This window comes from Bombina bombina, chromosome 4, assembly GCF_027579735.1.
Source record: "Bombina bombina isolate aBomBom1 chromosome 4, aBomBom1.pri, whole genome shotgun sequence".
In the NCBI taxonomy this organism is placed as follows: domain Eukaryota; kingdom Metazoa; phylum Chordata; class Amphibia; order Anura; family Bombinatoridae; genus Bombina; species Bombina bombina.
Genome location: NC_069502.1, coordinates 971,152,483 through 971,168,882, shown reverse-complemented (window position 1 = coordinate 971,168,882; position 16,400 = coordinate 971,152,483). Strand labels below are relative to the sequence as shown.

The 16,400-nt window shown below is 40.4% G+C and overlaps 1 protein-coding gene across 1 annotated transcript in view; it reads right to left on the bottom strand.

Moving 5' to 3' along the window:
- The window catches only part of CFAP61 (cilia and flagella associated protein 61), an 854,500-nt gene that overhangs the window by 216,197 nt on the left and 621,903 nt on the right, over positions 1-16,400 (bottom strand). The window contains exon 22 of the mRNA XM_053712009.1: positions 6,068-6,395. Coding sequence (XP_053567984.1) covers positions 6,068-6,395 — 328 coding nt within the window. The remainder of the gene's footprint in view (positions 1-6,067; positions 6,396-16,400) is intronic.

Here is a 16,400-nt window from a genome sequence, read left to right as displayed (position 1 = left end):
AGCGGCGACGTTGGGGGGGCAAATTAGGTGTTAATAAATATAATATAGGTGTCGGCGATGTTAGGGGCAGCAGATTAGGGGTATATAGGGATAATGTAGGTGGCGGCGGTGTGCGGTCAGCAGATTAGGGGTTAAATTTTTTTTATTATAGTGGCGGCGATGTGGGGGGACCTCGGTTTAGGGGTACATAGGTAGTTTAAGGGTGCTAGTGTACTTTAGAGCACAGTAGTCAAGAGCTTTATAAACCGGCATTAGCCCAGAAAGCTCTTAACTACTGATTTTTTTTTGCGGCTGGAGTCTTGTCGGTAGAGGGTCTACCGCTCACTTCAGCCAAGGCTCTAAATACCAGCGTTAGGAAGATCCCATTGAAAAGATAGTATACGCAATTGACGTAAGGGGATCTGCGGTATGGAAAAGTCGTGGCTGGAAAGTGAGCGTTAGACCCTTACCTACAAGACTCTAAATACCAGCGGGCGGCCAAAACCAGCGTTAGGACCCCTTAACGCTGCTTTTGACGGCTAACGCAGAACTCTAAATCTAGGCCTTTGGGTTTTGCACTCAAATTATTTTTAGTAGTATATATATATATACCAAACCAAAAAAGGTGCACTCTCAGGTCTTTTTCACAGTGAAGTAAAAAATTACTTTATTGGAACGTTTTCGGGGATCTAGTCCTCTTCGTCAGCATAACTATGTGAATAACACAGCAAAATATTTATAGTGTACAACAACAAATAACAAACTCATACCCAGCTTAATCTGTGATACCCAGCTTAATCTGTGGCGCCAAACATCCGCCCTGGAATGCAGCTTGCGTTCCACTGACTCGTAAGACCGGAAGTTGTGCATACCTCACTTCCGGTTATGTGATCCGTGAATCTTATAAGGTAAGATCCATATTACATACTATTTAAACAATGCAACGTGTGTGCCTTAAGTGTCACAATCCCAACAGTGAGAGCAAGTTAAATACACTTGTTAAAGCAAACTGTGTGAAAAAACGTGTTACGCCTTATCATTGCCATGGCTACCAATGAATGTTACAGTTGCCATGGAAACATATATACAAATAGTGGTGTGTGCAGATAGCGTGAATTTGCATATTAGGACACCTGCTGAATCCAGTTACTTGCAAAGTCCTATGTTAACATGCCTTCTTGTACATACAACATATCTCTATTGAATACTTTAAACACACCAACAGTGATCCCCAATCTAATTTATATTTTATATTTTAGGGGTTGTAGCTGTACTACAAACATCACTGGTTGCAAATTAAAATTAAAATCATGAACTTACGCAATATACATAAAGACTGTATTGTCATGCATTTTATATTCAAGTGCTGCTCAAGTTTAGCTCTCAAATCTCTGTGCTACATTAACATAGACCGAATTAGATCTAAGACACTTTGTCTATCTTATTTGGACTCTATACCAGATCAGTATTTATACCACATTCCAAAATTGAATTAGACCTCATATAATATGGTTATGTTATGTCCATACACTTGTATCTCTATAAATAGAGTGTCACATCTCTTACACCTTGTAGTCAAAATACCAATCTAATGTGAAATGGTTGGGTAACCACCCTTAGGCTACTAGACTTCCACTAATCAAAAGGGGTACCAAATGCTCCCCATGATCCGTGCAGTGAGTAAACGGTAGGTTAAGGCACCAACAAGTGGGACCCTCACACTACACCAACTACACAGAGTCATAGCGTCACAGGGATGTACCCCAAGTATGAACCACACTATGATGGAACTACAAGAGAACTTTAAAGTCCGGTGCTGTATTTAAGCCCCCTAGGTATATCGTGCCCAGTCGGTACATCCATTGTGCTTCCCGTTGTAACAAAATTTTGTTCCGATCACCCCCCCTGTCCAGAGGGGGGACATGATCTATTAGTGTGTATCTAATGGACGATACTGAATGATTTTCCATTGCACAGTGTCTCGCTATGGGTTGGTCAGAATCCCCGTTTTGGAGTGCCAACCTAATTGCGTATCTGTGATTCACCATCCGCTCTATGAGGGTCCCTGACGTCTTTCCCACGTAGAACTGGGAACACGGACAGACCAGAAGTTACACAACGAATGTAGTAGTACACGTTATGGAATGTCTGATGACATAGTTCCTATTGGTATGTGGGTGGTGAAAGGATTTGGTATTAATTAACCCATTACAGGTGGTACATCCTAGGCAGCGATACGACCCTTTGATGTTCGTCCTCACCCCTGTGGTGTAGCTACACTTGGGATCCATTTTGACCAAAAGGTCCTTCAGGTTTGTGCCCCTTCTATAGCCTACCATTGGACTCAGATTGCTGGCAAAAGAGAGTTTAGAGCCCGATGATACTATGAGCCAATGTGCCGAAGTATCTGTCCCATTCTCCTTGTATTAGGTGCAAATGTTGTAGCCATGATCAGCTTATCCTTAGTGTCTTGTCTGTGCTTATTAGTAACCAGTTCCGTCTGTGTTAGTTGAGATACTTCCTCAATTGTTTCCTTAATCAGACTTGGTTTATAATCTCTCTGAATGAATTTCTCACCAACCCCAGACAACCGGGAGACTCCTGTTTAATTATCTGAATTGTTACGCATTGTCCTAATCATTTGGGACTTGACAATGCCTCTCAGTAAGGCTGGAGGATGGCAACTCTGAGCTCTGAGGATAGAGTTCCTATCCGTCGGTTTGTTGTACAGAGTTGTACCTAACTGTTGTGCTGTTTTGAATATGTTCAAGTCAAGGAAATTGATGATTTGTTCATTAGTAGTCATCTTGAACCTAACAGTCGTGCCTGTGTTGTTAAATACACTGAACCATGTATGCAGATCATCCCCGGGACGTCCCATAGTTTCCGCTGTCCAGTCTCTTTTACAACCGGTGGCACAGTACATTGATTTTCTACTACAACCGGTTGTTAGAGACATACGATCTTTCATTTTGGCATAACATATCCAATGTTTGTAATGCTTCCCTGTGGGCCTGCCACCCAGGCTGCTCTGGGGTTAACTGCCTGAGTTGCTGGGAACTTTGCAGCTGTCTGTCATTGTTCAGGGCTGTGAGGTTTTCTGTGGCTTAGGATGTGAACCCAGTCCGGTCTGTGAGTGTGGTCCATTCCTGTGTTTTGTATTTACATAGGGGAGGTTACAAAAGCCTGTGTCACCCTGGGAGGTTCTCAGTTGGTTTGCTTGGAAGTATGCATTGTGTGTGTGCTGGTTTTGGGTCCCAGGAAGGGGGAGACCTTGTCGTGGTCCTGGGCTTGATCCTTTGGCGCCAAATGTAACTGACTTCCCCCCAGTTTTGCTTTTAAACATTACTGTGAATCTGCTGGCGAGTGCCAGGTTTTCTGTGTGTTGTGTTGATAATGTTTGTAATGCTTCCCTGCTGGCCTGCCACCCAGGCTGCTTTGGGTTTAACTGCCTGAGTTGCTGGGAACTTTGCAGCTGTCTGTCAGTGTTCAGGGCTGTGAAGTTTGCTGTGGCTTAGGATGTGTACCCAGTCCGGTCTGTGAGTGTGGTCCATTCCTGTGTTCTGTATATATGTATATATATATATATATATATATATATATATATTTATATTTCTGTAGTGTAGATCCCTTCTCAAGACCATTATCCCTACTCCTCCAAATTTTACAGTAGGCACTATAAATTCCGGTAAGTAGCTCCTGGCACCAGCCACATTCAGACTCTTCCATCAGACTATCAGATAGTGAAGTGTGATTCATCACACCAGAGAACACATTTTCAGTACTTCAGAGTCCACTGGCTGCATGCTTTATACCACTCCAGCTTCACTTGGCATTGCACATGTTGATGTGAGGCTTGTGTACAGTTGCTCAACTAGGGAAACCCATCTCATAAAGCTCCTGATGCACAGTTCTTGTATTTGGAACTTTGTAGTGAGATGATTGATGATTTGTATGTGCTAAGAGCACTTCTGGTAGTTTGCGTGGTCTTCTGCTTCATGGCTAGGCTGTTGTTGCTCCTAGATGCTTCCACTTCACAATAATAGCATTTACAGTTCACTGGGGCAGATCTTATAAGGCTGAAATTTCACAAACTGACTTGTGGCAAAGTTGGCATCCTATGACAGTGCCACTTTTAAATTCAAAGGGGTCTTCATTACAACTTATTGTACTGCCAATGCTTGTCTATGAAGATTTCATGGCTATGTCCTGGATTTTATGTACCTGCTAGCAATTTGGGTGGCTGAAACACCTAATCGTAATAATTAGTTGGGGTATTATAATTATTATACTTTATTTATGAAGCGCCAACATATTCAGCAGTGCTGTCTATGGGTACAATTCGCTTAAATAAAACAATGATATAAAACTTGTAAGAGACAGGACGACATTTGACGAACACCTACTGGAGGAATTGAGGGCCCTATTCCCATGGGAACTTACAATCTAGAAGGGTAGGAGGTTGGGAAACAGGAGGTGAGGACTGCAAGAGTGTAAAAGAAGTTAATACAGAGTTAGATGAGGGAATATTAGTTAAGTGGAAGTAATTTATTACTGAGTTGGGTGGTAGGCTTCTTTAAACAAAAAAGTCTTCAGGGAGCATTTAAAAGAAGAAAGATTAGGGAAACCTGACAGCACGAAGGAGAGTGATCCAGGGGTAGGTGCTGCACGACAGAAGTCCTGCAGTCTAGCATGGGAGGTGATAGTCGAAGATGCAAGGAGCAGGTCATTGTTGGATCTTAGTGGGTGGGCTGGAGTATACTTGTTAATAAGAAAGGATAGATATAGGGGAGTGGTGTTGGTGAGAGCTTTGTATGTAAGGGTGAGGATTTTAAATTAAATTCGGCTGTGAATGGGGAGCCAATGAAGGGACTCCTGGAGTGGTGCAGCAGATACAGAGCGAAGGGAAAGGTGGATTAGCCTGGCAGAGGCATTTAGGGTAGACTTAAGGGGGGAGAGGTGGGAAAGAGGAAGGCCAGTACGAAGGTTATTGCAGTAGCCAAGTCGGGATATTACAAGGGAGTGAATGATTTACTTTGTAGTGTTAGCGCTCAGAAAAGGGCGAATCTTGGAAATTATGTGTAGGTGTTTGCGGCAGGATAAAGACAGTGATTGGATGTGGATTGAAGGATAGATTTGAGTCAAGGTAGCGGACTTGGGACGATGGGGAGATGGGATAAAAAAGTCAGAAGTCGGCGTAGAGCTAGAGGGGGGATTAGAAGGAGCTCAGTGTTGGACATGTTAATCTTTAGGTGGTGAGAGGCCATCCAGGAAGAAATGCCAGATAAGCAGTCGCTGACATGAGAAAGGACAGAGGGAGAGAGAGCAGAGGTGGAGAGGTAGATCTGGGTGTCATCAGCATAGAGGTGATATATATATTTATGCACATATAGTGTAAGTGAAAGTGGCATCATACTAAATTTTAAAATGTGTATCAGTCTTGGTTTTTGAACTACAGATGTTACTGGGCTTAGAGAATCATAATGTCCAATTTCTAGAGGCTTGCCCCTTCCTACTAATATGGATGTGTATGTTGTTCCTATTAGCCAGTTGTGCACAAATATATATTTCCTTCTAGTTAAATGTGGTCAGCTTTTAACTAACCTATTTTACACAGCAAAAATATTTGTAACATATTTGAATGATGTTATAACATTTGAGTGATAAAACAGTTGAGTGCAATTTACCTTTAATTGTATAGGGTAACAAAAGTAGTAAGAAGAATTAACACAGAAACATACATTTTGATGGCAGATAAGAAGAACCAATGGCCTAACAAGTCTGCCCATATTTTCCATAAAGTATAATCTTAATTAGTTTGTACTCCTGAACCTGATAACCTTCAACCCCATGCACATCTTGTGCAATGAAGTAATTGCTGTGTGTATATACATACGCACACACACAAAAACCATAAAGGACCGACCCAGCACTTGCTTAACAGCATCGGGGTGAACTTCAATCCTTCTCACATAATCACATTTTAATCGGAGAGTGCTTTCTTGATATATATACACACACATACATATATTAACTTAATGTCCCTTTAATCATTATTGTCTTTATGCACATTTTTGGTGATACAAACCTTGAATTACAGGTCCTTTGTAAATAGGAATGAGTCTATCTTGATCCTCTGGGGGCTCAATGACTGTTTCAAGTGTTGGATCGAAAAGATGAAGCATGCTGGCAGCAAGTTGGAAACCCACTTCTTTTGAGCTGAAATTACTATGTGTCCATTCATTTGCATAATACCATTTGGAGAATTTTGTAAGGGGTCCTGCTGCCCTTATGGATGAATCATTTGTGTGAAACGTGGTGTTAATTACCAGTCTTCCATCATAAACAAGGCATGCGTTGTTTATTGCCTTGAAAGCTTCATAATCTACTCTCTTCTCAAAAAAGTTGAATACTACCTAGAGAGGAAACATGGACCAAATTAGCTCTATTAAACGGTAATTTTTTAACCGCCATCACAATTAAGACAGGTACTTGGTTTAGATATATAAAATAGTTTCAAGGTGAATCAGTTGATAAAGGACCTTAGAACAGATCAATATAAAAACAGCAAAACTGAGAAAATAAGGGGGGGGGGGTTATGTGCAAGAGAAGGATAATGAAGTGAGTGCAGCACCCAGACTGATTATAACTTCCACCAGGTAGCCACAGGATGTCTGCTCAACCCTCCTGGTATCCAATAAAAAAGTAGAAAGCAGCACTTCTGTAAATTTCAGCAACAACTTGCTCTTTATTAATGTGAAACTCCCAAAACAATAAGAAAGTTTCTGGTCACATCAGACCCTTAATGATTAAGGGTCTGATGTGACCTACAATAATGCTTATACGAAGAGAAAAGAAAGACAGAGATACTTCAACATCAACTATATCATAGCAACTATAGACCTCCAGAGAGCGTAGAGTGGAAATAGGGATAAGTATGTAATTATTATTATTTTTTACTTTTGAAGATACTCTAGCCTTAAGGATTATAGTGATACTGAATTATAAAGAATAACTTTTTGGCCTTTGCATAAAGTGCCACATTTCTTAATATGCTGAGTAAGGCTTTATTGCATAGTTCAATTGAATGCTTTTATGCACTGCATTAACTTTTTGGGGGTCTACATGGCTATTATAATCTATTCATCACAGCCCCCCAATGTGGTAGGAGATCTAATTGCATTGAAGGTCTATTGGAAATCTTTGGCAATTTTTTTATAGGGGTCTCAAGTTAATGGTTTTGCTGGCCTGATCAAGTACTAACCATTTCTTAGTAAATTCTTTGAGAGTAGTAAGACACAAGGTTGGTGGGATTCCTTTTATTTTCAAATCTTATAATGCCATTCTTAATAAATCTTTGTCACAGGAAATGAGAACCAACAAGGAAAATATCAGAAAATCAGAACAACAAGGCAAATAAGAAGCAGTTTAAATAAGACACAGTAAGAGGGATAATGAGAGAGGATCAGGGAAGAAAGAATCTGATGAATATCAAAGGTATAAAAAAATTAAGAATAGTAACAGAAAACATCAATGATGAATGAGAAAGAAAAGACAAAGGACAATAAATGAAAACAAAATGTATGCTTACCTGATAAATTCAAATTACTCCTGAGATTTAACTCCTGGCCAATAGGAGGTGGCAAAGATTCCCAAAAACAGCAAGAGTACTTAATGCCTCCCACCTAACTGGTAAGCCAGTCTTACAAATTTGTTTAACAGAAGCCTAATTTTTAAGTGCTCAGAAAGTGATCAGTAATGCGAATTAAGAGACACTGTCCCACCTCCAAGTAATCTCTATGAACCACGATCTGCAAGGTCAAGTTAAAACTATTAGAATTACTGATGATATCTGTTGCTTGACTTGAGATATCACTCAAGGAAGCAGAACAGTAGGAGGAAAATAAATGCCAGACAAAAAGACCAAGGAGCTGCTATAGAACCTACAAACTCTTCCTGTGGATTTTAGGACCTCACAAAATGTCTTGGAAGCTATTGATTAAATGAGAAGCCCTTAGGTATTTCTCTTGGAGACCCCACATCTTGACTGTCTGATAGAAGACAGTGAAGTGATCATTCCTCTGAATGAAGGGATTGGTGACTCAGATAATCAGCTGTCCAAATGTTGACGCCTGGAATATGGATCACAGAAATTAAAGAGAAATTGTTTTCTATTTTAGAATCCGAGACACCTCTTGAATCGCTAGAAAACTGAATGTTCTACCTTGATGATTGATATATGTCACCGCTGTGACATAATAGTCTAATTGGACATGCAGATAAGTCTCCTCTCCAGAAGAGGCCAGTTCTGAAGAGCCCTGAACATTGTTTGGAGTTCCAATACATTTATTGGTAACCTCGCCTCCAGAGTAGATCAAACTCCTTGCGCTCCTCTGGACTCCCATACCGTGCCCCAACCGAGAGGCCTATGGTTGTTGAGAATATAGTCCAACTATAATGGAGAAAGTAAGCTCCCAGAGTAATGGACTAGAGATTTATTTACCACAATAGAGATCACCTTGTTACAGGACTCAGCAAAGGGGTCTCATGTAAAACTGAGTAAATGGAATGACATATGATGCAGCAATCATCAGACCTAATACTTCCATACAGAGAATTGAGAGTCCGTAATTGAGAGAATCTTCACACACAGTGGCTGTAACTTTATCTACCTCTGATCTGTTAAGAATAGACTCAGTGAAATTGAATCTATGGCGACTCCGAGGAAAGACACCTTGGTCTGAGGTGAAAGCAAGCTCTTATGAATATTGATTTTTCAGATAAAAATGAGCCAGAACACATATATTGTCCAGGTATGGAGCAACTGAAATACCCTGAGCACTCATTACAGACAATCCATACCAAACGGTAGAGCTTCAAGCACAAAATGATTGCCCAGAAAGGTAAATCTGAGATACTGATAATGCTCTTTTTGGATAGGGATATGAAAGTAGACATCCTTCTGAACAAGGATAGATCTGATTAATTCCATCTTGAAGGTCAGAACTTTGAGAAACTTGTTCAAAGCTTTTAGAACTAGCACAGATCTAAAAGTTCCCTAGTGTTTTTGGAACTATAAAAAGGTTTGAATAAAAAACCCTGGTCTTCACTATTGGAGTCGGGTAAGATCAAGGACAGAATAGTGTTGAGTGAGGAATTAGGACCCCCCTTTCATAGATGGTACGCATACCTTCAGATAAGGCACGCGCTTGACAACAGTACATACAGAAGCAGTATCTCTAGACCACTAACGGCCTTTGAGCGTCTGTGTGTGACCCCAGAGATTAAAAAAGCGCATCTCTCACTATCCTACAAATTAATCAGGGGCTCCTTCCCAGACCAACGATCGACTTTCGTAGAGAAGTGGTGTTCGGAGATACCAGAGATGACTAATGAGGATGAATGGAAGCTCAGCTTCAAGATGACGCACTCCGCTTCTTCCTCTCTGGTCTAGTCCGAATTAAACTATAAAATTCTTGCCCGGTGGTACATAACTCCCCAGCGTCTTAAGAGCATATACCCCTCCGCTTCCTCTACTTGCTGGAGACGATGCGGTGGGACGGGCACTATTTCACATATATGGTGGGATTGTCCCCTGTTAGCGACTTTTTGGATACAGGTAGAATGTAGCATTCATAAGATTATAGGCTTGAGAGTAGCTCTAGGCCCTAGGGTTATTTTGCTTAATATTTTTCCGCCAATCTATTGTGCCTACCGTAAAAAACTACTCCAGTTGATGCTTACAAGTGCAAAAAGATTAATACCAAGGCAGTGGAAAACACAAAAGACCCCCACGCACTCACAATGGATAGCTGAAGTGCACCATATTTTAACACTCGAAAGGCAACACTATCACTACATAGGTAAACATGAGTTTATTACAGACATACTCTTTATTTGGGAACAAGGAAGGTCTTACTCAAATAGACTAGGTTGATCTAAATATAAAGCTGGGATCTAGCAATTTATCTCACATATTCCTCCCTTTTTCCTCTCCCTTCTTTTCTCCCCTCTTTACTATTTCTCTCTCCTTTTCTTTCTGTATACACCTCACAACAGAACCACTAGACGATACTTAAAGGACCAGTCAATACAGTAGATTTGCATAATCAACAAATGCATGATAAGAAGACAATGCAATAGCACTTAGTCTGAACTTCAAATGAGAAGTAGATTTTAGTTAAATAAATTGCAAAGTTATGTCTATTTCCACTCCCCTTGTACCATGTGACAGCCACCAGCCAATCACAAATGCATATACGTATATGCTGTGAATTCTTGCACATGCTCAGTAGGAGTTGGTGACTCAAAAAGTGTAAATATAAAAAGACTGTTCACATTTTGTTAATTGAAGTAAATTGGAATGTTGTTTAAAATTGCATGCTGTATCAGAATCTTGAAGTTTAATTTTGACTTGAGTGTCCCTTTAAGGGAGCTAGTTATTAATTTATTATTAAAAACTTGGGATTATCTGATGTATTCTACTACCAAGATGCTGTTGTTTTGTTAATAATCCTGTACAGATGTAGAATAATATGTTGTAATTATATGTGATCTGAAACCCAATAAAAATTATTGAATCAAAAAAAAAAACCCTGGTCTTCTTCCAACATCAGAACTGGAAGGATTACACTCATGTATTCTAAAACCAGAACACATTGAAGAAAAGGCTTGTGCCTTTACAGGGTTCTTTGAAATGTTAGACAGAAGAAACATACTTCTGGGAGGCCTTAATCTGAAGCCCATTTTGTATCCCTGGGAGAAGTAGATTTTTGGTTCTTACACTAAGAAAATGAACGAAAACAATTAGGAGCCCAGTTTTTCCCCTTGGATTTTTGTCCTGAGGGGGAAAGGCTTCTTTACATTCTGTTATGGTAGAAATAATAGTGTCCAGACCAAGACCAAATAAATTGTTTCCTTGAAAGGGAATAGTCAAAAGTGTGGACTTAGAAATCATGTCAGCTGACCATGATTTTAGCTACAAGGCCCTTCTCGTCAAAACAGTTAGTGTCATATTATTGGCATTAAATCTGATTATATTAAAAAACACATCTCAGATGAATGCAGTGACTGACCTAATAAGATCTAGATCTATGGAAAGGCTCTAATTTCCTGTCCATGGGATATTTGAAAAAAATATTATCCTCTAAAAGAATAGTAGTATGGTTCACCAAGAAATAAATGGCTTCATATACCTCGGGGATGGAGTCCCAACCATAGGGATGGACTCTCAATGTTCTAAATTTTAATATGGATTATAAGGAATACCAGGACTTGCCCATTTCCTGATAATTATTTCAGTAAATGCACCAGGAACAGGAAAAAAATTCAGGTGCATTAGCTGCAGGTTTGAAAATTAGATCCAATTGTTTAACAGACTTATACTCAGCCAGATTAGGATTTTGTACTCCTAACCTACATAATACTTTCTTCAGTAATGTATGAAGGTGATCCAAATGCAAATAAAAAGTATTAATCTGAGTCTTGCTCTGTGACAAACTATTGCTCATCAGAATTACATTCACCTCCAGAAGATAAATCTAAAGTGTCTGAGACCGAATCCTATATAGGATCTTTAGCTTATTTTGCTTTTAGCGGACCAGAAATGGAAGATAAATCTACATTAAGCAGTTTGTAAGACTTAGATCTTTGTACTTATTTGTTGGCGGACTAGTCATCAACATATCAGAGAGAGTAGAGAGCTCAAAATATTTAAACCTGGAGCAAAATCTGATTAACTTCCTTGTAAAAAGCAGAGGGAACACAGACACCTTTAGAGGCAATAGCACCGTTATACTAATTGGCATGCATCAGTGGATCCATACAGGAATTCCAAAGTTAAGCAGGAAGCACAATAGCAACCATTTTATACAAAATACATTTAAACTGAATTTCAAAATCAGAGTTTCTACCCTCAAAAGAATCTAAGTTTACAGAATCGGGGACAGTTCCAGTGAGCTTCATAGCATAAAATGAAAAGAAAGGTAAATGTCAAATAAACAGTTAATACACCACAGAATGTATTCTGAGAATTATACAAAATAACAAAAATAATTCAGGGATTTGTATATAGTAATCTGAGAATAAAAGGGAACAAATAACAAACAAGTTAAAAGAAACTGTAGAACCTTACAAAGTAAAAGACAGGCACGGGACTTAAATAAAAAACTGTATTCAGCAAAGAAATTAAAACATCAAATTGTCACCCCTAAAATATTTTGGAAAACATACTCTCAATGATAAGTTATAATTAACAGGAGCGCAGCAGTTAAAACAGAAAGAGCCAATATACTCCTTCAGTAGACATAGCGCTTATATAAAAGATAGGGATATAGTGCAGGAAAATTTTAACCCCCGCGCAGCCAAAATATTCTGGCAGTACGGAAATATTGAAGTGCGCTCTCTCTAACCGGGCGCACAACTCTGTAATGCGCAGGAGAAAAGCATCTGCGCAATGAGGCTAGTGAGTGCTAAATCTATGTATATAGGAAAAAGGGCAATATGGAGACATTAAAGCACTCTCGCTCTCTCTCTCTCTCTCTAGAGGGCCACACAACTCAGTAACACTCAGAAGAGAAGCATCTGTGCAATAAGGCTGGCAAGCACTAAAAATATGTATATAGAAATAGTAGGTAACGTGCCTAATGAAAAAAAGTATATAACGAAGCTGGCACGAGCCAAATATACTAATATCTGAAGTGTGGCCAAATAAACTGTCAAAAAATAAAAAGTCCCTTACAAATGAGACTAGTAATGTGAAGTGATGTAAACTATCTAAAAAAATTGCACCTAGGCTATGATGTGCTGTGTCACTACTGTACCTGCCAATAGCCTGTGGGATATGTGAGTGCAAATGTAAATATGTACTGACCTGAATTGCATCCACTCTACTGGTCTTACCCGCTGCAGAAACGACTGCTTCCAGTAGAAAGCCCATCCAGTGCTGTGTACATCACAGCAGAGGATAACAATTAGGAGTATATCGACAACCCACATAGGAGGTGGCTAAGGGACCAGTCTCAGCAACACCTTGGGCTGGCTTGTGACCAACTCCTGCACCAGGAGTAATTGTGTCATTACCCAATACTCCAATGTTCCCTCTGTCTTCCAGTAGCAGCTTTCTGAGGGGAAAATGGGCCTCAAATCAGTCTGAGGATCCCTCTCAACAAAGAATCTGAAGCACCTCAATTCTTCACCATAGTCCTGGGAGACAAATATTAGACTGGATTACCAGAGAGGTGGGAGGGATTGAGTACTCTTGCAGTTTTTGGTAATCTTTGCTCCCTACTAGTGGCTAAGAGTTGAATACCAGGAGTAATGCACTTGTGGACTCTCACAGCCTTATGAAAGAAAAGATGGCATGGGAAAGCAGGTTGAGGTTAGAAAGAGAAAGTAAGAAAATTCAAAGAATAAAAAGCAGGAGAATAAAGAGAGAGGCATGTGAGGGAAACAAGTTATGCAGCAGAATATTCATAAAACGATTGAGTAGTAGATGACACACTGAAAAACAGCCCACCCAATTAATTAAATTAAAGGCAAGTATATAAATAAGTATATAAAGAACATAAACAAATCATTCAGTAAGAACCACAAGATCAGGAAGTTGCTGATAAAGACTAAGGGGCCGATTTATCAATGTCTGTCAGCCATGATAAGCTGTTCATTGATGTCTGGCACACATCAATGAATGCAGACAGCATACGCTGTCGGCATTTAACATTGCACAAGCAGTTCTAGTGAACTGCTTGTGCAATACCACCCTTTGCAAATTCACGGCAAATTGGCCGCTAGCAGGGGGTGTCAATCAACCCGATCTTATAGGATCGGGCGGATTGATGTTCGCAGCCTCAGAGACAGCGGACCAGTTAAAGTGAATGTCAAGTCACATTCACCCCTCTTCCTCATCTTGTTAATTACCGAAAATAAACGTTAGTTTAAGTCATCATTTTTTTATAATTTAAGACTAAAACCATAATTGAAGGATTTATAACCCTACTTCGCTTACTTTCTTCCTCCGCCCGCCATCTTGTCCCTCGTATCTAATTTGATTGGCATTGCCTTTAACGAATTATAGCTCATACCCCGTGGCGTCCAGCCCCTTTTTGCACACGTAACGCGATCAAACTGCGCATGCGTTCCCTAACAAATCGTCATTGACAATCCATGCTTGTTCATGTGTAGCGCATGCGCAAACAATTCCTAACACCTAACGCATGCGCAATGTCTATCAACCTGTCAACCGCGATCCCCCGCCGCAATCCCTAATAAAGTGTTTAACCCCTAAACTGCCGCTCCCGGACCCCGCCGCCACCTACTATAAAAGTATAACCCCCTAATGTGATCCCCCTACACCGTCGCCAGCTATATTACATACCCCCTAATGTGAGCTCCTACCCCGCCGCCATCTACATTATCTACCCCCTAATGGGAGCCCCTTACACCGCTGCCAGCTACATTAAACTACCCGCTATTGTGAGCCCCTACCCCGCCGCCATCTACCTTACCTACCCCCTAAAGTGAGCCCCTACCCCGCCGCCATCTACCTTACCTCCCCCGCCGCCATCTACCTTACCTCCCCCGCCGCCATCTACCTTACCTCCCCCGCCGCCATCTACCTTACCTACCCCGCCGCCATCTACCTTACCTCCCCCGCCGCCATCTACCTTACCTCCCCCGCCGCCATCTATCTTACCTCCCCCGCCGCCATCTACCTTACCTACCCCGCCGCCATCTACCTTACCCCTCCCGCCATCTACCTTACCTCCCCCGCCGCCATCTACCTTACCTACCCCGCCGCCATCTACCTTACCTCCCCCGCCACCATCTACCTTACCTCCCCCGCCGCCATCTACCTTACCTACCCCGCCGCCATCTACCTTACCTACCCCGCCGCCATCTACCTTACCTACCCCGCCGTTATCTACCTTACCTCCCCCGACGCAATCTACCTTACCTCCCCCGCCGCCATCTACCTTACCTCCCCCGCCGCCATCTACCTTACCTCCCCCGCCGCCATCTATCTTACCTACCCCCTAAAGTGAGCTCCTACCCCGCCGCCATCTATTTTAAAAATATTAACCCCTAATTTAATCCCCCTACACCGCCACCACCTATATTAAACACATTAACCCCTAATCTAATCCCCCTACACCGCCGCCAACTATATTAACTATATTAACCCTAATTATATTAGGGTTAATATAGTTATTATATTATTTATATTAACCCTAATTATATTAGGGTTAATATAGTTATTATATTATATATATTAACTCTAATTATATTAGGGTTAATATAGTTAATATCGTTATTATATTATATATATATTAAGTTTAATAACCCTAACATCCCTAACTAAATTCTTATTAAAATAAATCTAATTAATATTAATATTATTAATTAAAATATTCATATTTAAATCTAAATACTTACCTATAAAATAAACCCTAAGATCGCTACAATGTAATTAATAATTACATTGTAGCGATTTTAGGGTTTATATTTATTTTACAGGTAACTTTGTATTTATTTTAACTAGGTACAATAGCTACCTAGTTAAAATAATTACCAATTTACCTGTAAAATAAACCTAAGTTACAAATACACCTACACTATCAATAAATTAAATAAACTACAAATATCTAAACTAAAATACAATAAAATAAACTAAACTAAATTACAAAAAAAAACAAACACTAAATTACAAAAAATAAAAAAAATATTACAAGATTTTTAAGCTAATTACAACTATTCTAAGCTCCCTAATAAAATAATAAAGCCCCCCAAAATAAAAAATTTTCCCTGCCCTATTTTAAATTAAAAAAGTTCAAAGCTCTTTTACATTACCAGCCCTTAATAGGGCCTTTTGCGGGGCATGCCCCCCATAAAACTGCTCTTTTGCCTGTAAAGAAAAAGACAATACCACCCCCAAACATTACAACCCACATACCCCTATTCTAAACCCAACCAAACCCCCCTTAAATAAACCTAACACTACTCCCCTGAAGATCTCCCTACCTTGTATTCAACCAGCCGGGCAGAACTCTTGATCCGATCCGGGCGATGTCTTCAATCAAGCGGCAGAGAAGTCTTCTTCCACCGGCGATGTCTTCAATCAAGCGGCAAGGAAGTCTTCTTCCATCCGGGCGATGTCTTCAATCAAGCGGCAGAGAGTCTTCTTCCATCCAGCGATGTCTTCAAGCAAAGCGGCATCTTCAATCTTCTTTCTTCGCTCCTCCGCCGTGGATCATCCATCCGGTACGAAGACTGAACGAGGAATGAGGTACCTTTAAATGACGTCATCCAAGATGGTGTCCGTCGAATTCCGATTGGCTGATAGGATTCTATCAGCCAATCGGAATTAAGGTAGAAAAATCTGATTGGCTGATTGAATCAGCCAATCAGATTCAAGTTCAACCCGA